Source organism: Chiloscyllium plagiosum, unplaced genomic scaffold (assembly GCF_037043375.1).
Source record: "Chiloscyllium plagiosum isolate Xiang-an unplaced genomic scaffold, Cpla_swu_hap1 HiC_scaffold_10, whole genome shotgun sequence".
Classification (NCBI taxonomy): Eukaryota; Metazoa; Chordata; class Chondrichthyes; order Orectolobiformes; family Hemiscylliidae; genus Chiloscyllium; species Chiloscyllium plagiosum.
In genome coordinates this window covers 1,602,737-1,626,144 of record NW_028270148.1, presented here as the reverse complement: position 1 = coordinate 1,626,144, position 23,408 = coordinate 1,602,737, and the positions used below count along the sequence as shown (strand labels likewise).

The 23,408-nt window shown below is 44.6% G+C and overlaps 1 protein-coding gene across 4 annotated transcripts in view; it reads left to right on the top strand.

The window, feature by feature from the left end:
* adcy3a (adenylate cyclase 3a) overlaps positions 1-23,408 on the top strand; it is a 198,079-nt gene that overhangs the window by 91,168 nt on the left and 83,503 nt on the right. For 3 of the 4 annotated variants that reach the window (XM_087991009.1, XM_087991006.1, XM_087991010.1), the window contains 5 exons: positions 1,160-1,279; positions 7,771-7,913; positions 8,922-9,083; positions 10,405-10,492; positions 10,637-10,753. In XM_087991009.1, the coding sequence (XP_087847135.1) occupies positions 1,160-1,279; positions 7,771-7,913; positions 8,922-9,083; positions 10,405-10,492; positions 10,637-10,753 (630 nt within the window). The remainder of the gene's footprint in view (positions 1-1,159; positions 1,280-7,770; positions 7,914-8,921; positions 9,084-10,404; positions 10,493-10,636; positions 10,754-23,408) is intronic. The other variant, XM_087991008.1, reaches the window with a different exon arrangement.

Here is a 23,408-nt window from a genome sequence, read left to right as displayed (position 1 = left end):
TAATCAGTTCACCTTTTTCGATGCGATGACGGTTCTATTTTAAGTCCACAATCAAAAATGCAGAAAACTAAAAAGAGACTGTCTTTACAGTGTAGAAGGAGACCCAGCTCTCTCAGTTTTTTTAAATTAATTCACAGAATTAGAGCATCGTTGGCTAGGCAGCGTTTATTGCCAATCGCTAATTGCCCAGAGGGCAGTTAAGAGTCAACCACGTTGCTGTGGGTCTGGAGTCACATGTAGGCCAGACCAGGTAAGGATGGCAGTTTCTTTCCCTGAAGGACATTAGTGATTCAGATGGGTTTTTCCAAAAATCGACAATGGATTCATGGTCATCATTAGATTCTTAATTCCAGATTTTCTTTAATTGAAGTCAACTTCCACCATCTGCCATGACAGGATTCGAACCCAGATCCGCAGGATGTTATCTGGGTCTCTAGATTAACAGTCCATCGATAATACCAGGAGACCATCACCCCCCCAGTATTGCAGCGTTCTCCAGTCACTCCTCATTTAAATAAGATTCTGCTTTCCTATTCCTCAAGCCAAAGTGACTGTCGTCATATTTTCCAATGATCTCTCTCCGATTTGATTTGTGACTTCTCTCTTTTACCCGAGCTGAACAAATGATCTCTCTCTCTCTCTCTCTCAGTCCCTGTTTCTGTAAACTTCTCCTTCTGTCCATCGTTGCCTCTCTTTCTCTGTTTCCTTGTTTTCTCTCTTTCTGTTTCTTTCTGTCTATCTGTCTCTCTTTATCTCTTGTCTCTCTCTGTCTGTCTATATTTCTTTGTCTCTCTGTTTTCTGTTTACCTGTGTGTCTGTCTGTCTGTCATTTTCTTTTCTTCTGTTAGAAGTACTTCTAAACACAAAGATTGGTAAAGATTTGGAACTCTCTTCTACAAACGGCATGTGATGCTAGATCAGTTGGTAATCTTTGTTAAGCAAAGATATGAAGGAATATGGGCCAAAGACAGGCACGTGGAGTTAGGTCATAGTTCAGCCATAATCTCATAGAATGGCAGAACAGGGTCAAGGGGCTGATTGGCCTACTCCTGTTCCTATACCTCTCTCTCTCTCTGTCTCTTTGTCTTTTTGATTTATCCAGCAATCTCTCTCTCTCTCTCTCTCTCATCTGTTTACCAGATAATCTGCTCTTTTTCAGAAGTTGTCTCTCACATCATCCAATGGAAACTCACCCCTGTTGATCAACACCACAGACTGTAATGGCAGTCTACATACCAACTGCACCACACCTGATGACCCAGAGGAGCTTGATACACGGGTAAGTGAATGGCACAGCCTGCCATTGAGCACAATGGGAGCAAATAGGATACCTGGAACTTTCAATATCCATTTCACATTGTATCTTTCCTGCAGCAAGGTGATCCTAAAAGGTGTCTAGTGATACCTGCTAACTCTGTGTCTAGCTGCTTGGTCTGCAAACCTTGACTGCAGACAGCAATATCCCCAGGTTTACCATCCTTTGACATCCAAGTCCCAGTCCGTGCACAACAGCGAGCTGTTCCTGTTAGAGACATTGTTGATGGTGGTAGATATGGTCAAAGAGAGTGGTGCTGGAAAAGCACAGGTGGTCAAGCAGCATCTGAAGAGCTGGAGAATCGACGTTTTGAGCATAAGCCCTTCATCAGGATACGGTGTCAATTAAGAAAGCTGCTTTATTCTGGATGGTGTTGTTCTTGAGTCTTGTCAGAGCTGGACCCATTCAGACAAGTGGGGATTATTCCATCACAGAGGAGACAGATTATTCCATCGTACTCCAGACTTGTGTTTTGTAGATGGTGGATAGGCATAGGGCAGTCAGGAAGTTTTCCTCTGACCTATTCTTGTTACCACTGTATTAATGGATAGTCCAGTTCAGTTTCTGGTCAGTGATAACCCTCAGGTATAGTGATTCAGTGATGGTAATGCCATTGAATGACCAGGAGGTTAGATCATGACTTATTGGAGAAAGTCATTGCCTGGCATTTGTGTGGCATGAATAGTACTAGCCTTTTATGAGCCCAAGCCTGGATATTATCCAGGTTGTGTTGCACTTGAACACTGACTGCTTCAGTATCTGTGGAGTTGTAAATGGAGCTGAACACTGTGCAGTCATCAACGAACATCCCCATTTCAATCTTTAAGGTGGAGGGAAGGTCATTGATGAGGCAGCTGTAGATGGTTGGGCCTGAGGAACTCCTGCAGAGATGTCCTGGAGCTGAGATGAGTGACCCTCCAACAACCACGGCTGCAGGCATTTGGATGGGTATATGAATAGGAAGGGTTTGGAGGGATATGGGGCGGGTGCTGGCAGGTGGGACTAGATTGGGTTGGGATATCTGGTCGGCATGGACGGGTGGGACCGAAGGGTCTGTTTCCATGCTGTACATCTCTATGACTCTATGTGACTGGTATGACTCCAACCAGTGAAGAGTTTGCCCCCGATTCCCACTGATTCCAGTCTTACTCGTGCTCCTTAATGCCACACTCGGGCGAATGCAGCCTTGATGTCAAGGGCTGTCCCTCTCCCCTCGCCTCTGGAATTCAGCTCTTTTGTCCATGTTTGACCCAAGGCTGTAATGAGGTCAGGAGCTGAGTGACCCTGGGGGAACCCAAACTGGGTGTCACTGAGCAGGTTATTGCTGAGCAGGTGCTGCTTGGTAGCTCTGTTACTGACACCTTCCTTCACACTTTATTGATTATTGAGAGTAGACTAATGGGTTGGTAAATAGCTGGGTTGAATTTGTCGTGTTTTTTGTAGACAAGAAATACCTTAGTCTTTTTCCACACTTTCGGGTAGATGCCACTGTTGTAGTGGGACAACATGCAGATGATGTTATAAAAGGGTAATGCCTTGCTCCATGCTACAGTGCTAAAGTGCCAGATAAACTATGCAGCAGGGGGATGGGAACCTGAATTGTAGCTCCAGTGTACAGGCGGTTGAGGGTAGCGAGATCAGGGATAGGGGTTTACAAGGTCGCGAGAGGGCACCGGCAATCAGGATGTTGGTGTGTACTTCAACACCAGGAGCATCCGGAATAAGGTGGATGAACTTGCAGCCTGGATTGGTACCTGGGATTTCGATGTTGTGGCCATTTCAGAGTCATGGCTAGAGGAGGGACAGGAATGGTTGCTGCAGATTCCGGGATTTAGATGTTTCAGGAAGAACAGAGATGATAGTAAAAGAGGCTGGGGATGTGGCATTCTGAATCAAGGGTAGTATGACAGCAGTTGTGACAACATTTGAGGACTCATCCACTGAGATAGTTTGGGCTGAGGTTAGAAACAGGAAAGGAGAGGTCACCCTGTTGGGAGTTTTCTATCAGCTCCGAATTGTTCCAGGGATGTAGTGGAAAGGTTAGCAAAGACGATTCTAAATAGGAGCGAGAGTAACAGGGTAGTTGTTATGGGGGACTTTAACTTCCCCAATATTGACTGAGAATACTAGAGTTCAAGTAGTTTAGGTGGGTCAGTTTTTGATCAATGTGTGCAGGAGGGTTTCCTGACACAGTATGTAGACAGGCCAACAAGGGGCGAGGCCACATTGGATTTGGTGCTGGGGAATGAACCCGGCCAGGTGTTAGATTTGGAGGCAGGTGAGTAACTTGGCGATAGTGACCACAATTTGGTTATGTTTACAATAGCAATGGGCAGGGATAGGTATATACCGCAGGGAAAGAGGTATAACTGGGGAAAAGGCAATTATGATGCAATTAGGCAAGATTTAGGATGGGGAAGGAAACTGCAGAGGATGGACACACTTGAAATGTGGAGCTTATTCAAGGAACAGCTACTGCATACCTATATACCTCCAGTATATACCTATCAGGCAGGGAGGTAGTTGCCGAGACAGGGAGCCATGGTTTACTAAGGAAGTTGAATTCTTCTCAAGAGGAAGAAGAAGGCTTATGTGAGAATGAAACGTGAGGGCTCAGTTAGGGGGCTTGAGAGTTATAGGTCAGCCAGAAAAGATCTAAAGAGAGTGCTAAGAGCCAGGAGGGGACATGAGACGTTGTTGGCAGATAGGATCAAGGAAAACCCTAAGGCCTTCTGTAGATATATCAGGAATAAAAGAATGACTAGAGTAAGACTAGGGCCAATCAAAGATTGTACTGGGAAGTTGTGTATGGAATCTGAGGACATGGGGAAGCACTTAATGAATATTTTTTGTCAGTATTCACATTGGAAAAGGGCAATGTTAGTGAGAATATGGAGAGACAAGCTACAAGATTAGATGGGATTGTGGCTGACAGAGAGGAAGTTTTAGCAATTTTGGAAGATCTGAAAATAGATAAGACCCCTGGGCTGGATGGGATTTATCCTCCGATTCTCTGGGAAGCCAGGGAAGAGATTGCTGAGCCTTTGGCTTTGATCTTTATGTCATAATGGTCAACAGGATTAGTGCCAGAAGACTGGAGGATAGCAAATGCTGTTCCCTTGTTTAAGAAGGGAAGTCGGGACAAACCTGGTAATTATAGACCAGTGAGCCTTACTTTGGTTGTGGGTAAGGTGTTAGAAAAGGTTATAAGAGAGGATTTATAATCGTCTGAAAAGGAATAATTTGATTAGGGATAGTCAACACAGTTTTGTGAAGGGTAGGTCATGCCTAACTAACCTTATTGAGTTCTTTGAGAAGGTGATGAAACAGATGGATGAGGGTAAAGTAGTTGATGTGGTGTGTATGGATTTCAGTAAGGCTTTTGATAAGGTCCCCCACGGTAGGCTATTGCACAAAATCCCTTTCGGGATTGAAAGGGATTTAGTGATTTGGATCAGAAATTGGCGGCTGGGAGAAGACAGAGTGTGGTCATTGATGGGAAATGTTCATCCTGAGTTCAGTGGGGCCACTGCTGTTTGTGATTTTTATCAGTGATCTGGATGTGGACATAGAAGGATGTGTTAGTAAATTTGCGGAAGACACTAAGATAGGCAGAGTTGTGGATCGTACTGAAGGATGTTGTGGGTTACAGAGGGACATAGATAAGATGCAGAGCTGGGCTGAGAAGTGTCAAATAGAGTTTGATGTGGAAAAGTGTGAGGTAGAAGTAACAGGAATGTAGAGTACTGGGCTAATGGTAAAATTATTGGCAGTGTCGATGAACAGAGAGATCTTGGTTCTGGATCAGTGGTGCTGGAAGAGCACAGCAATTCAGGCAGCATCCGACGAGCAGCAAAATTGACGTTTCGGGCAAAAGCCCTTCATCAGGAAAGAGATCTTGGTGTCTGGGTGTATAAATCCTGGAATGTTGTCACCAATGTTGATAGGGTTGTTAAGAAGACATATGGTGTGTTAGTGTTTATTGGTGGAAGGATTGAGTTTCGGAGCCACAAGGTCATGCTTCAGCTGTACAAGACACTGGTTAGGCCGCTAGGAGACAGTGAGGACTGCAGATGCTGGGCATCAGAGCTGAAAAATGTGTTGCTGGAAAAGTGCAGCAGGTCAGGCAGCATCAAAGGAGCAGAAGAATTGATGTTTCGGGCACAAGCCCTTCTTCAGGAAACTGGTAAGGCCGCACCTGGAGTATTGCGTACAGTTCTGGTCATTGCTTTAAAGGAACCTTTGGAAAGGGTTCAGAGGAGATTTACGAGGATGTTGCCTGGTATGGAGGGAAGGTCTTACGAGGAAAGGCTGAGGGAACTGAGGCTGTTTTCGCCGGAGTGAAGAAGGTTGAGAGATGACGTAATCAAGGTGTATAAGATAATCAGAGGGTTAGATTGGGTGGACAGTGAGAGCCTTTTTCATCAGATGGTGAAGGCTAACATGAGGGGACATAGCTTTAAATTGAAGGGTAATAGATTTAGGACAGATATCAGGGGTAATTTCTTTACTCTGAGAGTAGCAGGGGTGTGAAACGATCTGCCTGTAACAGTAGTAGACTCGCTGACATTGAGGGCATTTAAATGGTCATTGGACATACATATGGATAATAACGGAATGGTGTAGGTTAGATGGGCATCAGATTAATTTCACAAATCAATGCTACATCCAAGGCCGAAGGGGCCTGTATTGCGCTGTAATGTCCTACGTTCTGTATGTGATATTGTTGAGTGAAGCTCCTTTACTGACTTTTGGGGCAGCATGGACTGTCAGTCTGAACAATTAAACCTGGCAGAAATCTGAAGTCAAACCAGAAAAGACTGGAAATCCTCACCAGCGTCAGTGAACAGAGAATCCAAGTTGGCATTTAACATGATGACTCTTTGGATTAGAGAGTAGCCAATCCCCTTCTGGAGAGAAACAGGGAATTATAGATTGGTCAGCCTGACATCTGTAGTAGGGAAAATGCTAGAGTTCATGTATAAGAGTTTGGGGATGGCACAGTGGCTCAGTGGTTAGCACTGCTGCCTCACAGCACCAAGGACCCAGGTTCGATTCCAGCCTCAGGCGACTGTGTGGAGTTTGCACATTCTCCCCGTGTCTGCGTGGGTTTCCTCCCATAGTCTAAAGATGTGTAGGTTAGGTGAATTTGCCATGCTAAATTGTCCATAGTGTTCAGGGATGTGTAGATTAGGTACATTAGTCAGGGGTAAATATCGGGTAGAGGAAATGGGTCTGGGTGGGTTACTCTTCAGACGGTCGGTGTGGACTTGTTGTGCCGAAGGGCCTGTTTCCACACTGTGGGGATTCTGTGATCTGATCTAGTTAAGAGCACTTGGAAATCAGTGATTGGATTGTCGGAGTCAGCATGGATTTACATAAGGGAATGGGGGGTAGTGTGCTGCCATGGATAGAAATCTGGCTGGCAGGCAGAAAACAGAGAGAAGGAATAGTGGGTCTTTTTCTGAATGGCAGGCAGCGATATGATTTAGATGAGGGAACGAATATATTAATGCAATGTAATGTAATATCTTGTGTAATGTGACACAGAGCTGGGTGGGAATGTGAGCCCAGGAGGAGAATGCAGAGAAGCTTTTCAATGTAATTTGGTCAAATTGAGTGAGTGAGCAAATGTAGTATAATGTGGATAAATGTGAGGTTATCCACTTAGGTAGCAAAAACCAGCAGGCAGATTATTATCTGAACATTGGGAAATTGGGAAGTACAAATCTGGAATACTGTGTGCTGTTTTGGTCTCCTTACCTGAGGAAGGATGAGGGGGGCGGGGGAGTTTACCAGACAGATTCTTGAGATGGCAGGATTGACATGTGAAAAGGTACTGGATCGATAAGGCCGATATTCAAAGGAGATTAGAAGAATAAGTTGTGGACCTCATAGAAACCTTTAAATTTTAACAGGACTAGGCAGAGGAAACATAGGAAGGATGTTCTCAATGACCAGGGTGTCCACACCAGGGGGGTCATAGTCTGAGACATTAGCTGTTTATCCAAGAATGGTGGAGGAGAAAGTGAGGTCTGCAGATGCTGGAGATCAGAGCTGAAAATGTGTTGCTGGAAAAGCACAGCAGGTCAGGCAGCATCCAAGGAGCAGGAGAATCGACGTTTCGGGCATAAGCCCTTCTTCAGGAGTGAGGAATGAGTACCCAAGGATGGTGCCAGACTCACTGAATTTCTTCAGCATTTGTTTTGCTCTTATGTTGGACCTCCAGCAGTAGCAGTAGTTTGCTTTTGTGGGAGTGGGAAAGTTGAGAACAATTCAGTGGGTTTGGAGACATAGTAAATGGGAATATCAGAACCATCACCAATAGCTACAGTCCACAAACAGAAAGTGTTTGTGTGTGAGCCATTGCTGATGTGGAGTAATTTGTGAAAACACAAACTGCCAACAGCCTTGTCCCCGACTTACTCACTCCCTCCAGTCTGCTTTTTGTATAGGTGGTTAACCCTTCGTTTCCAAACCCTCGGAGGCGCCTGCGATTGCGTGATATATCGGAACAGGTGACTGATGCTCAACAAAACCAACTGGAGCTGAATCGCTTATTGAATGCAGCATTGTTAGAGCGAGAGACTGTGCAGGCGTGAGTAACCTTCCCACATGGCCAGGGGATCATAGAGAAGGGAGGAAAAGGGGTGGACAGCTACCTCTAGCCACTGAGAATCAAATCAGCATTGGAACAAAACGTAACAGCCGACAGAAGAGATGGGAAATGAGAGTAAGTGTCCAGGGAGTTGAGGCAGAGGGACAGGGAGTGGGAGCAGAGAAGAGAGCATAGGAAACTGGGCTGGGGGTGTGGCTGGTCAAGATGGCTGGCCTGTTGTCCTATTTGGCTAAACAAATTCCTTTGACTCTCACTGAGTGGATGACCCACCCCCCAAACACCGCTGATCTGTTCGATTGGTGAGCAGCTCTAGCAGATCCTCGAAGCATCAGAACTGGGTAGTGGGCACTGCTGGAGCTGAAGACACTGCCCACGTAGGAGGCCCCATCTTAGAGTGAGGTAAATCAGGGAGCTACAGGCTGTTGGGGGGGGGGCAATTTTGACACAGATTAGGGAAGGGCTGAGGAACATTGGGCATTTCGACCTAAGGAAGAGTGGGAAAGATGTTGGAATGCTTCTTTTTTGGGAGGTGCTTTTGATGGACAAAGGGCAGCCTCCAGTGAAAATACCCCCTTACTATCAGCCGCTCTAAAAGAAGATGTTGTATTGTGATGTAGGCCACCTAGTCTTGGGGTTAACTTCAGTCTCAATTAATCCTTAATTAGTGAATTGCATCTGGTGGTCAGGCTGCGATTTCAGCACCCACTTGGCAGGGCCCAGGGAGCGGGAGCCAAGGGAAGGAGGAAGAATCAGATGCATGGAGGAGTGGGAGTGGCATGGATAGAGTGGGAGTGGAAAATATGATCTGGCTCTGAGTAAATCTGCGTTCCAAAATAGTGAGTGAGTGGGAGTTGAGGAGTATTGTGGGAGCGAGTGGTTCGGGGCCAATGCAATTGGATTTAGTTAGATGGAGTTGGGGATGGTTGCTGGGCAGTTCAGAATCTATTAACTCTGATCACTCACCCTCGTCCTGTCCCCTATGTACAGGTTGAAAGGGAAATCCACAAACCGTCTCTCGATGCGATTCATTGACCCTGAGCTGGAGAGCCGCTTCTCACTGGAGAGGGAGAAACAGAGTGGAGCAGCTTTTAGCTGTTCCTGTGTGGTCCTCTCCTTCACCTTCGTGGTGCAGCTTCTCATTGACCCCGGGTAGGTGGATATTAGTGTCTGTTAGACACTCACAGACTGGGCTGCAACTGACCAATGGACAGATACAGGATAATATAAAAAGGAAGGGTTAAATCATTTAACTATGGTATAAGGTAGTTAGAAGCAGATCCTTTTCAGTAGTTGAAAGTCCAGATCAAGGGATCATTGATACAAAAGTAAATGTAAGAGAAAGTTCTTCACATAGGGAGTTGTGAGATTGTGAGTTTCATTTCTAGGACTAGACACTCTGGTGATTGGTATCTGATTTATATATATATGTATTACTTATTAGACGTTGGATTTTAAAATACTGGCAGATAGGATTGGTTACTTTTCTGAGTATTTAAAAAAAAGCCCAGACAATTCTTTTGGAACACTGACCTAATATGTGTCAGATAGTAGGAGTCTCTGGGGAGTTAATGGAAGATTGTTTTTACTTTGTTGGTTTATGACAGGTGGGGTAAACATTGAGGGTCATTAGCTTATTTTCAGTCCAAGACAATCAAATATTCTTGTTTAGAAAACCAAGATATTAAAAGGTTTTGGGCTTTTCAGAGGAGACCTGACTAGTGTCAGAAACAAAAATGGTTTCTATTCCAAAGGAAGAGTACAGCATGGTTTAGAGAACACATTGTTACTTTTCTGCCTGAGGTTGTCATGAGGGACCCACCTTCTCAACCTCTCCCCTTCCCTGAGGCTTGGTGACCTTCAGGCCAAACCACCACCAGTTGTTTCTCTGTAGTTCCTTCACCTATTTACCTTCATAGGTAAGTTTAGTGTGTGCAAATCTGCAGGCTATTAAAAAGCTGAGAAAGTCTCTCCGTTTCCTTTGTATTCGCGTAAGAAGATTTAACAGCTCATAGGAAATAACTGGGAAGTATCACCCATGTCGAATTTAAAGATTTGACATGGAAGGGTAATTTCTCTATGTTTCAATCACTATAATGTGATGGCTTGGGAAATAGATTGAAATTATTTTTGTTTGGCATTTTATTTTTTTAACTTATCCATGTTTAGTGAAGTTTTGTTTTTGTTTTCTTTAAGGGAAGACATACTAGCACTGGAGGCAGTCTAGAGAAGGTTTGCTATGTTAATGCTGGATAAAAATCCTGGACTGGTTATGTTGTCTAGCCTCTCTCCGTGAGAAGCTGTAATAATCAAATTCAGGGACCTTAAGACCAAGTTCACCAGGAATATTTTATGAAAGGCCAGGGTCTAACTGAGGTGGATTGGAGTGTGGAGTCAGGGATTGTGATGAAGTCAAGGTAGATCTGTTTTAAATTCTGTTTTCCTGTAATCCATCTATTTCTCTTTTCTGTAGACTGCTGGTGAATTACGTCACTTTCGTTGTGGGGGAAATTCTGCTCTTGATCCTCACCCTATGTTCCCTGGCTGCCATCTTCCCCAGGGTGAGTCCTTGGTCAGAGGCCTCAATTCTACCCTGGTCTGGGTATCTATTAGTCAGTGTAGAAACTCCAGCCATTTTGATTGTGAGTTGTGCCCAGGGACCTCCTTTTCTGAATGTTGATGCTGACAATTTAATTCCTCCTTAGGTCTTTCCCAACAAACTAGTTTTCTTCTCAACATGGATTGACCGGACACGCTGGGCCAGGAACATCTGGGCAATGGCTGCTATCCTCATCCTCACTGCTGTAGATATTGTAGACATGGTGAGTGCACCTTCAGTTCCCATCTTGTGCACAGGCACTGACATACAGCCATACAAGCACACAGACAAAAACACGTACACAAACATACTGACATGCAGCCAGAGACAGGTACATAGCGATACACGTATGTAAACATTCACACATAACAAACTCAGGGCTTTACCTTGGGGGATTATTTGGACCTGTCATTATGGATAGAATGACAACAACATAGAAGTTTTCAGGTTATTGAACGGTGGGACAGGCTCAAGGGGCTGAATGGCAGAAGTGGGTACTGCTGGAGATTAGAGTCAAGATGAGAGTGGTGCTGGAAAAGCACAGCAGGTTGGGCAGCATCCGAGGAGCAGGAAAATCAAGGGGCTGAATGGCCTACTTCTGTTCCTATGTACCTAGATGGATTTTTAAAGGATGGGCCATACATACCTAAGCTGATTGGGTATTTTGAAAACAAGAGCAGCATTAATTGCCCTTAAGCTGAGTGGGTTGCTTGGTCATTTCAGAGGGCAGTTAAGAGTCAGCCTCATGATTGTAGACCTTGATGTTGGTTTGGATAAGAAAATAGATTTCCTTCTCTAATGGGTATTAGTGAACCAGATGGATTTTTGCAGCAAGCAATTACAATTTCAGGTTTCCATTTCTACGGATAGCTTTTAAATACTAAGTTTATTCAATTGATTTAAATTGAATTTAAGTTTGACCAATTAATGTAGTGGAATTTGAACCAGTATTCCCAGACAATTAGCCTTGGCTACTGGATTGTTAGTGGAGCAATGATCCTACAGTCCTACCTGCTCCTTTGGGTATTCTGAGGAGGCACATCTGAAAGAGTGTGCTGGTATTGCAGACAGGTCAAACCGATGCCCTGTAAAGCTGTAGGAAACATCGCTACCTTTAAGTATCACTCCCCTTGTAATAAACAGTGACACTCTTTCTGCCTTTCTAATCACTTGCTGTCCTTACATACTAACCCTTTGTGATTCATGTGCTAGAACTCTCAGGTCCCTGTGTAACTCAGAGTTGTCCAGTCTTTTTCTGGACACACTTCCAGTCACCATTGACCATATGTGACTGTGGACACAAAATGATCCCTTCCTGGCAAAACTAAAAACAATGGTGATGGGGGAAACCAAAGGACCATCACAATCAGAATTGGAACCTCTCTAGGCCCAGTGAGACCAGATCACAGTAGAGGTTGGCATATCATTATGGGGAGGAAGAGTGATTGTCCCGAGCAAAGATCGATGCCAGATACTGGCAGAACACGATCAGAGTTATTCAAACATTTCCCAAATTAAGATATTGTGGAGAAGTTATGTCTGGTGGCCAGAATTGGATGCCAACATAACCGCATTGCTGGGGCAGTGCCCAGAGTGCCAACAAGGACAAAAATTACTGCCATCAGGTCCCCCATCTTCATGGGAATGGCCAGGTAAACCTTGCTGTCAGTTACACGTTGACTATGCCGCTTCTTTCATGAGTTTAGTCATCGTGGATACCCATTCAAAGTGGTTGGATGTGCATGGAGTTCATTTGTCAAGCATGGGGACAACAATTGAAAAGTTGTAAGTATCTTTTGCAATACACAGACTCCTGAAAGAGTTAGTAACAGAAAATGGCCATCATTTACCAGCAGGAAATTCAAGTATTTCCTGAAGACAAATGGCATTCGGCATGTAAGGACAGCTCCAAACCATCCATTGTCCAATGGTCTGGCAGAAAGAGCAGTTCAAACGTTGAAAGCAGGCTTAAAGAAACAGCCTACAGTTCCATTCAATGCCAGACTGTCCCAATTCCTGTTTGACCACCCCTCACACAACTACAGGGACAACTCCAACAAGGTTGCTAATGGAGAGAAGACACCTCACCAGGTTAAGCCTGATTTTCCTGGAGTTGGCAGGGTGGAGGTTGAAATGGCACCAGCTTGTCCATACCAAACACAAAACTCCTCGAAGCGAGAGTAGCAGTTAACTTCAGGGATGAAGTTTGGTGTTGAAAGCACACGAATGGCCCTACATGGGTAAGAGGCATGGTCGACACAAGATCAGGCTCCGCGACATACAAAGTTTGGCTAAGAGAGGTGGTCCTGAACAAGCATGTGGACCACATGAAAGCTGCAGCCTCACAAACAGGCCAGGAGCAAGATGCAACCAACTCCTCAGAGTATCCAGTAACACTGTCAGAATCCTTCTGCCTGGCATCGAAGAGGAAGGACATGGGCATGATCAATGTTGTCACCTTAACTCTGTTATTGCCTGAAGAAGGTGAAATTCGGCCGAGATGCTGCAGTGGCAAGAGTTGGGCTACGGTGCAGTACACGCTGCCAATATCCGAGGCAGCGATGGAGGAACCAGACCTGGTACAAAAACACTCCAGGAGAAGCTGCAGGAAAAACAATGAAGCTATGTCCTTGGACTTAGAGGGGCAGTGAATGGAATGAGGTTGACTAACTGGATCTCATCGAATTCCCTGATTGAGGCTGTAATTCACTTACGGAATCCGGCTGACAGATGTAAACAGGAGGGTCAGGATTCATTTCATACTCGGATCCGGCTGTGAGCCAGGAGGGTAAGTGTCACGGACTATGCACATGTAAATAAAGGGTCACTTGGTGACTGGATACCAACCTTCATGGAGTTATTTCACACAGGATACTGCAAGGCCCCTGACAACATTCCAACAACAGGACTGAAGATTTATGCTCTGAACTTGTCACACCACTGGCAAAGCTCTTCCAATACAATGACACTGGCATCTACCCACCAATGCAGAAACTTTTGCCCACAAAAAGCAAGGCTAATCTAACTCACCCAATTACAGCCCCATCGTAGGACATCTCTGCAGGAGTTCCTCAGTGTAATGTCCTCAGCCTTCCCAATGACCTTCCCTCCCTCATAAGGTCAGAAGTGGGAATGTTTGTCAATGAATCAGCCCACGTTCAAATTCAGGAAGACGTGGACAATATCCAGGTTCAGGCTGAAAAGTGGCAAGTAATGTTCTCTCCACACAAACAGCAGGCAATGACCATCTCCAAGAAGAGACAATCCCATCATCAGCCCTTAATATTCAATGGCATTATCATCACTGAATCCCCCACTATCAACATCCTCCACTATCAACATCCCAGATGTTACCATTGACCAGAAACTGAACTGGACTAACTATATGAATACAGTGGCTTACAAGAGCAGGTCAGAGGCTAGGAATCTTCAGCAAGTAACTCACCTGACTCTACAAAGCTTGTCCACCAACTAAAAAGGCAGTGCCTGGATTGCAATGCAATGCTACCCACACTGATCCAAGAACACTAAAGAATCTAGAGATTGTCTAGAACAAAGCTTCCTACTTGATTTGCACTCAGTTCACCACCACCAACATTTACCTCCCTCCCTGAGCTCAGTAGTAGCATGTATACTGTCTGTAAGATGCACCACAGTGACTCACCAAGGCTTCTCCAAATGCACGTCCCAAACCCAAAATCACTTTCATTTGGAAGGACAGAGGCAGCACATAGAGTCATACAGCACGGAAACAGACTCTTCAGTCTAACCAGTCCATGTCAAACATAATCCCAAATTAAAGTAGTCCCACCTAGCTGCGCTTGGCCCGTATCCCTCCAACTCTTAAACAAAGAATTCTGAGGAAGGGTCACCAGATCTGAAACATTAACTTTGATTTCTCTTCACAGATGCTGCCAGACTTGCTGAGCTTTTCCAGCAACCTCAGTTTTTGTTTCTGATTTATAGCATCTGTAGTTCTTTTGGTTTTTATTTCGTATTCCCTACAAACCTTCCTTGGTTGTGTACTTATTGAAATGTCTTTTACATGTAACTGTACTCGCATCCACCACTTCCTCTGGAAGTTCATTCCACACTCAAACCACTCTGTGTGTAAAATAAATTTCCCTCATGTCTTTTGTAAATCTTGCTCCTCTCACCTTAAAAAGTATGCCCCTGGTCTTGAAATCCACAGCTAATGGGAAAAGACACCTGCTATTCACCTTATCCATGCCCCCTCATGATTTTATAAATCTCTATAGGGTCACTGCTCAACCTCCTATGCTCCAGTGCAAATGGTCCCAGCCTATCCAGCCCCTCCTTATTACTCAAATCCTTCATTCCCAGAAACATCCTGGTAACAGCATGGTGGCTCAGTGGTTAGCTCTGCTGCCTCACAGCACCAGGGTCCCAGGTTCAATTCCAGCCTTGGGTGACTGTGTGGAGTTTGCACATTCTCCCCGTGCCTGTATGGGTTTCCTCCAGGTGCTCTGGTTTCCTCCCACAGTCCAAAGATGTGCAGGTTAGGTGAATTGGCCATGCTAAATTGTCCATAGTGTTAGGTGTGCATGAGTCAGAGGGAAATGGGTCTGGGTGGGTTACTCTTTGGAAGCTTGGTGTGGACTTGTTGGGCTGAAGGGCCTGTTTCCACACTGTGAGGAATCTAATCTAAATCTCTTCTGAACCCTTTCCAGCTTAATAGTATACATAGATACATGGGAACACCACCATCTCAAGTTACTCTCCAAGTCACTCACCATCCTGACCTGGAAATATATCACCATTCCTTCACTGTTACTGGGTCAAAATCCTGGAACTCCCTCCCTAAGGGCATTGTGGGTCAACCTACAGCACACAGACTACAGTGGTTCAAGAGGCAGCTCACCAGCATGTTATCAAGGGCAACTAGGGATGGGAATTAAATGTTGGCCCACACCACAGCATTTACAGGAAATAATTGCAATTTCTGAAAGATCAAAGGGCAAAAACATTAGTATGTTTGACAAAGATATGCCAATGGATTTAGGTCACAGCTCAGCTGTGATCTCGTTGAATAGTGAAACACATGAGAGCAATATTGTCACCCGACCCTTATTTCTGCACACATGTTAATGCATTGACAGATACAACACGGCTGATTTCCCCCTCATTCTCCCTCTCTCTGTCTCTAACCCAGGGATCACTAGACAGTGATCTGGAGAAGAAACCCTGATTGAGTCCCCATTACTCACTCTCTCTCTCTAAAACAAGGTCAATGGACAAAAATCAGGAGGAGGAACCCTGGATGATTACCCATCTATCTCGATAACCCAGGAATATCACTGGACAGTGATCAGGAGCAGGAACCGAATGAAGACAGAGAGTGGTAGTGGTTAGAAAGTATTCTGCTGGAGGTTGGTGACCAGTAGTGTCCCACAGGAATCTCTTCTTGGGCCTCTGCTCGTTGTAGTTTTTATAAATGACTTGGACAAAGAAGTGGAAGGGTAGGTCGGTAAATTTGCCAATGACACAAAGGTCGGTGCTGTTGCAGATAGTATCGAGGGCTGTTGCAGGCTACAACAAGACAATGATAAGATGCAGAGCTGGGCTGAGAAGTGGCAGATGGAGTTCAACCTGGATAAATGCAAGGCAATTCATTTTGGAAGGTCGAATTTGAATGCTGAATACAGGGTTAAAGACAGGATTCTTGGCAATGTGGAGGAACAGTGGGATCTTGGGGTCCATGTACATAGATCCCTCAAAGTTGCCACCCAAGTGGATCGGGTTGTTAAGAAGGCATATGGTGTCTTGGCTTTCATTAACAGGGGATTGAGTTTAAGAGCCATGAGGTTATGCTGCAACTCTATAAAACCCTGGTTAGACTATACTTGGAATATTGTGTCCAGTTCTGGTCTCTTCATTATAGGAAGGATGTAGATGCTTCAGAGGGGATGCAGAGGAGATTTACCCGGTGCTATCTGGATTGGAGGGCTTTTCTTATGAAGAGGGGTTGAGTGAGCTCAGGCTTTTCACACTGGGGAGAAGAAAAAGGGTGACAATAGAGGTGTACAAAGTAATGAGAGACATAGATGGAGTAGATAGCCAGAGACTTTTCCCCAGGGCAGAAACAGCTGTCATGAGGGGTCATAATTGGAGGAAAATATAGGGGTGATGTCAGAGATAGGTCCTTTACATAGAGAGTGGTGGGTGCGAGGAATGTACTGCTAGCGATGGTAGAAGAGTCAGAGACATTAGAGACATTTAAGTGACTGCTTGACAAGCACATGGATGGCTGTAAATTGAGGGGAGTGTGGGTTAGTTTGATCTTAGATTAAGATAAATGCTCGGCACAACATTGTGGGCTGAAGGGCCTGTACTGTGCTGTACTGTTCTGTGTCCTAACCCTGGCTGATGTTTTTCTGTCAAGATTGTCGAGATGATTGAGCTGGGAGTCTGTTTTCCAGTTTTGTGTGTTTCAGCTGGATTTGCGAGTGATATACAATATTTTGCAGTGAAGTAATTTGAATAAAAAAGAAAGCTGTACAATTGTTGGTTGAGAGCCAAGGTTCTGATCAGAAGTGACCTTTGAACTGTAGGTGCAGTGATTCATCAGGTTAATGTGTAACACAGGGGCCTAATTATCTGCTCTTAGTCAGCTAATGATGGCCTGTGTGGAGTGATGGCATAGTTTCCACACGATGGAGTTCTCATTAGACTGTTGAAACTGGCTGATTGCCAGCAATTCAGTCAATGGGAGGATAGTCTGATCAGAGAGAGCAGTGGAACAATTCACAAAGACAGCATAGAGATGTACAGCACGGAAACAGACCCTTCGGTCCAACTCGTCCATGCCGACCGGATATCCCAACCCAATCTAGTCCCATTCACCATCACTTGGCCTATATCTCACTGAACCCTTCCTATTCATACATCCGTCCAGATGCCTTTTAAATGTTGTAATTGTACCAGCCTCCACCACTTCTTCTGACAGCTCATTCCACACACGCTCCACCCTCTGTGTGAAAAGGTTGTCCCTTAGGTCCCTTTTATATCTTTCCCCTCTCACCTTAAACCTATGCTCTATAGTTCTAGACTCCCCCACCACAGGGAAAAGACCTTGTCTATTAATCCTATCCATGCTCCTCATGATTTTTTTTTGAAGCCGATAAGGTCACCCCTCAGCCTCCGACACTCCAGGGAAAACAGCCTCAGCTTATTCACCCTTATCTATAGCTCAAACCTTCCAATCTGGCAACATCCTTATAAATCATTTCTGAGCCCTTTCAAGTTTCAGAACACGCTCCCAATAGGAAGGAGACCAGAATTGCATACAATATTCCAAAAGTGGCCTAACCAATGTCCTGTACAGCTGCACATGCTGTTAAATGTGTGTTTGTATCCTTCTGCATGTCTATTGTCAGTCTGTGTCTCTCAGATAAGCATTTGAATCAGGAGAAGGGTTAGGTTACTCAGACCCTCGCTCTGTTATTGAATAAGATCACGGCCTGCTGGATTGCACTAACTTGCATTACTGTTGACTCCGTCCTTAGTTTGAGTTCCTAACGATGGACGTAATTCTACTGCATTAGACATTAGTCTGCCATTGTTTATTAACAGCAATCTGGGAGATTCCAAAATGCCTTTTAAAGGAACTAAAGCTCACTGCAAAATCATTTGTTAAAAGCAGTGACCTGGTTTGATTTGTATGTGATATATAAGCTGACACACATGTACACTGCCTTCATGGAAGCTGCCACACTGAGGGCAAATTCTCACTGCTTGAAAGGTTTGTACCAATCTCTGTCAACCAGTGTGGTGCTGGAAAAGCACAGCTGGTCAGGCAGCATCAAAGGAGCAGGGGAATCAACGTTTCAGGCATAAGCCCTTTACCAGGAATGAGGCTTGTGGGCCGGGGGGGGGCTGAGAGATAAATGGGAGGGGGTGGGGCTGCGTGGTGCTTCAGCTTGAGGACTAAGAAAGAGATCAGTTTGTGATGTAAAGAAGTTCAAACTGGGCAGATGCTGCTTTAGACAATAGGTGCAGGAGTAGGCCATTCGGCCCTTCAAACCAGCACCATCGTTCATTATGATCATGGCTGATTATCCACAATCAGTATCCTGTTCCTGCCTTATCCCCATAACCCTTGATTCCACAATCTTTAAGAGCTCCCTATGGATAGAGATACTTTCAAGATACTTTCTTGAAAGTATCCAGAGACATGGTCTTTGCTTCCCTTCGGGACAGAGCATTCCATATATCCAAGAAGTTTCTCCTCAACTCTGTTCTAAATGGCCTACCCCTTATCTTTAAACCTACGCCACACTCCCTCAATAGCCAGAATGTCCTTCCTCAAATTTGGAGGCCAAAACTGCACATAATATTCCAGGTGTGGTCTCACCAGGGCCCTGTACAGCTGCAGAAGAACCTCTTTGCTCCTATACTCAATTCCTCTTGTTATGAAGGCCAGCATGCCATTAGCCTTCTTCACTACCTGCTGTACCTGCATGCTTGCTTTCATTAATTGACTGATGTACAAGAACACCTAGATCTCTCTGTACTGCCCCTTTACCTAACTTGACTCCTTTTAGATAGTAATCTGCCTTCCTGTTCTTGCCACCAAGTGGATAACCACACATTTATCCACTTTAAACTGCATCTGCCATGCATCTGTCCACTCACCTAACCTGTCCAAGTCACCCTGTATTCTCATAACATCCTCCTCACATTTCACCCTGTCACCCAGCTTTGTGTCATCAGCAAAATTGCTAATGTTACTTTTAATACCTTCATCTATATCATTAATGTATATTGTAAACAGCTGCGGTCCCAGCACCGAACCTTGTGGTAGCCCACTGGTCACCGCCTGCCATTCCAAAAGGGAGCTGTTTGTCACTACTCTTTGCTTCCTGTCAGCCAGCCAATTTTCAATCCAAGTTAGTATTTTACCCCCAATACCATGTGCCCTAATTTTGCTCACTAATCTTCTATGAGTTTTGTTATTAAACATGCTGTGTCCAAGCTGATTAATAACTCCAAGACAGTATGGCTCCCTTAATGAAACCTGTATGTTTGGATAACTCTCAGAATGAGGTGAATGGATTGCTTCTGTTTCCCCTTTTAATGGTGTTGTTCCAGCACTGTACGTTAAACCGTAGCCACTGATGAATGAGAAGAGAGTCAGGGCCTCCTTAGACCCCTATCACTCTGTAAAACAAATGACTTTATTGCGCCTGGTTGAACTGACAAGTGACAATGTGCTATAATATTCATAAACAAATCTCCAAGAACATCTTCACTCAGAGTTAGCAACCTCATTGTCGATCCAAATTCTATCCAACTCAGCTTTAAATACTTTCAATGAAGGCCAGTCTTTTTAGTGCTTTCTCACCCAGTGAGTAGTTAGGGTTTGGAATGGACTGCCTGGAAATGTGGTAATTTCAATTCAGGTATTCAAGAGGGAATTAGATGGATATTTGGATAGTAATGGTGTGCAGGAAAATGGCTGGTGTGGACATGATGGGTTGGACAGCTTCCTTTGTACAATAATAAATCTGTGAAAAATTCTGTGATTCTGTTCTCCAGGGCAGCGTCCCAAACAATAACAACCCTGTGAGAGAGGAAATGCCTCCTCATCCCTGTCTTAAAGGAGAGACCACTTCTTTTGCATCTGTGCAGTTTCATCCAAAAGGAAACATCTTCCCAGCATCGACCCTGTCCACCTCACAATCTTGTATGTTTCAATAAGATCACCTCTCAGCCTTCTAAAGTCCAATGAATGCATGCTCAATCTATCAAAATACTCTTTCATTCCAGAGATCAGCTGAGTCCTTCTTCAACCACTTGTAATACAAGAGTTAAAGAGATTAAAACATTACACAGTATTCATCTCTATATCAGTGTATGTCTGTCTGTGTCAGGAGACAGCTTCCTGATGGAGAGCTCATGCTCAATGCTGACTCTCCTCCTCAGATGCTGCCTGACCGGCTGTGCTTTTCCAGAACCACACTTTTTGTCTGTCTGTATCAGTCTATATATCTGTCTGTGATATGTCTGTGTTAGTATCCCCCAGAGTGTGTGTCAGTATTGTGTGTCTGTGTGTATTAACCTTGTTGCGTCAGCTGTGTATGTACTGTGCCAGTCTTGTATTTTTGTGTCTGTCTTGTGTATGCATCAGTTTTTTTTAATTCATTGTGTGTGTGTGTGTGTGTGTGTGTGTGTGCGTGCGTGTGTGTATGCGCGTGTGCACACTTTATTGTCTAGTTCCTCCTTAAAACAAGTTAGCCAACTCTGACCACACTGTGACGATTGAATTTACCCTGGTGTCCCATGATACAAAAATGGGGTCAAATTACAACCAACACAAGCCAGTACGAATGCAGAACAGTCCCAACTTTATTACAAAACAAGTTAAAATAGCTTCTATGACAAAACAACACTACCGGTAATCCTATTCAGCCCCTTATGTTTATAATACTGACCGAGTATCTCGTAGATTTGTGTTTTCTCTCTCTCTCTCACTCTCTCTCTCTCTTCCCCCTCCCATGTGTCTTTATGGGATTGCAAAGCTGCTTTCTCTCTTCCTCTCTCTATCTGGGTGGTCAGCAGGTCTCTGCCTTGGATCATGCTGGTCTCTTCAGGGGTCCAAGAGAGCATGGTCTGCAGGTGAACCCTATTTTATATCTTTATGGATGATTTTCTGGAACTTTCTGTTCTGTCCAATCAGGGAGATACTCAAAATAGTTTGAAACATTGCCAATCATTTAGATGGCAAGCTATTGTTTGTTTCTTGTAGAGCAGGACCCGGTACCTTTCTGTCTGAACCCTCCTTTATTTAGTGGATATGTTGTTCAGGATATGTCTGTCCAAGATAGCAATACATTACATAACTTCGCACAGAGTGAAGTTGTGGATAGTGTGGAGGGCTGTTGTAGGTTGCAGCGGGACATTGACAGGATGCAGAGCTCAACTGAGAAGTGGCAGATGGAGTTCAACCTGGAAAAGTGTGAAGTGATTCACTTTGTAAAGTCGAATTTGAATGCAGAATTCAGGATTAAAGGCAGGAATCTTGCCAGTGTGGAGGAACAGAGGGATCTTAGGGTCCACTTACATAGACACTCAAAGTTCTCACCCAGCTTGTTAGGGTTGTTAAGAAGGTGTATGGTGTGTTGGCTTTCATTAGCAGGGACATTGAGTTTAAGAGCCACGAGGTTATGCCACAGCTCTATAAAGCCCTGGTTAGACCACACTTGGAATATTGTGTTCAGTTCCGCTTGCCTCATTATTGGAAGGATGTGGAAGTTTTAAAGAGGGTGCAGAGGAGATTTACCAGGATGCTGCTAGGACTGGAGGGTGTGTCTTATGAAGAAAGGTTGAGGGAGCTAGGGCTTTTCTCATTGGAGCGAAGAAGGATGAGAGGTGACATGATAGAGGTGTGCAAGATGAAGAGAGGCTTCGATAGAGTGGATAGCCAGAGACTTTTCCCAGGATGGAAATAGCTATCATGAGGGGTATAATTGTAAGGTGATTAGAGGAGGGTTTAGGGGAGATGTCAGACGTAGGTTCTTTACACAGAGAGTGGTGGGTGTGTGAAATGCACTGCCAGCGGTGGGCGTAAAGTCAGATACATCAGGGACGTTTAAACAACTCTTTGATGGGTGCATTGGAAGACAGTACAATGAAGGGTATGAAGGTTAGTCTGATGTTAGAGTAGGATAAAAGGTCAACACAACAGCAAGGTCTGAAGGGCCTGTACTGTTCAATGTTCTATAATTTTACATTATGCTAATGTCATTAGCATCTGGCCGCTGTATTTACACTGTGTCTGGTATGTGGATTTTGGGACTTCAGAGTTCTACTTGACCAATGTACCCAGCATTCTTTGCTGTTTTGCCAAGTTAGCAATCTCTCTGTATTTTAGCAGCCCAAAGCCTGCTACATCACTTGTGTTTGTCAGTCTTGTGTGCTTGTGTGTGCATTTGCTTGTTTGTCTCTGACACACAGTTTTCCCACTCTCCAGTGCAGCTCTTCATTTCTGCACTAACTTCCCAATCTTCTGACAACCCTCAGTCTTGAATCTTTTGAGATTAAACCCACTGTGCCATCTCGCAATCTGCAAAGGCCACATCAGATTTTAATGTTCTGAATGTTGGGCTGTTTAGCATTAAGAAAGAAGCAGTATAACCCATGTGTTTCCTGTCAGATTTGTATTTAGCACAGGACTCGGTTTCTGGCACATGAATGGAAGCATCAGGAGAGTCCAAAGAGATGGTGGAGGGGCAGTGAGTACCAAACCCTTCCCACTCCCCAACACTTCATTCTCCCTCTTTCTGCCCCAGTGGAAACATTTTGGTTAGCAAACTGATTATTCAGTTCCACATATAACTGGAGGAGCTCTAACTGTGTGAGACACTGCAATTAAGATCAAATTTAAATATTGAAGGTTCTCAAATAAGAAAATCTGTGAGGACACATTCTTGTTAATGCAAGCAAAGTGAATGCCATAATAAGGGAATGATGGGCTCGGGTTGTGGTTTGAATTGGGTGGGGGGGGGGGCGGTTTATGAGGATGTGAGTAATGGTGAGGTCAGCACTAAGGCAAGAGGGAGAATGACAAGTTAGAGTGCACATTCTGGGGGGGGGGGGGGAATCACTGCGGATTACTGTGATGAATGTGGAGTTAGTGAGGATTGAGGGGATATTTCTGATGGGTGTGAGGATGAGAGACTGATATGATCGGAGTGAAGATTGAGGGGTTAATTTTGGAAGGAGTTAAGATTGAGGGGTTGATTCTGGTGGGAGTGAAGATTGAGGGGATGATTGTGGTGGGACTGAGGGTTGAGGGGATGATGCTGGTGGGAGTGAGATCTGAGGGGATGATGCTGGTGGGAGTGAGGGTTGAGAGG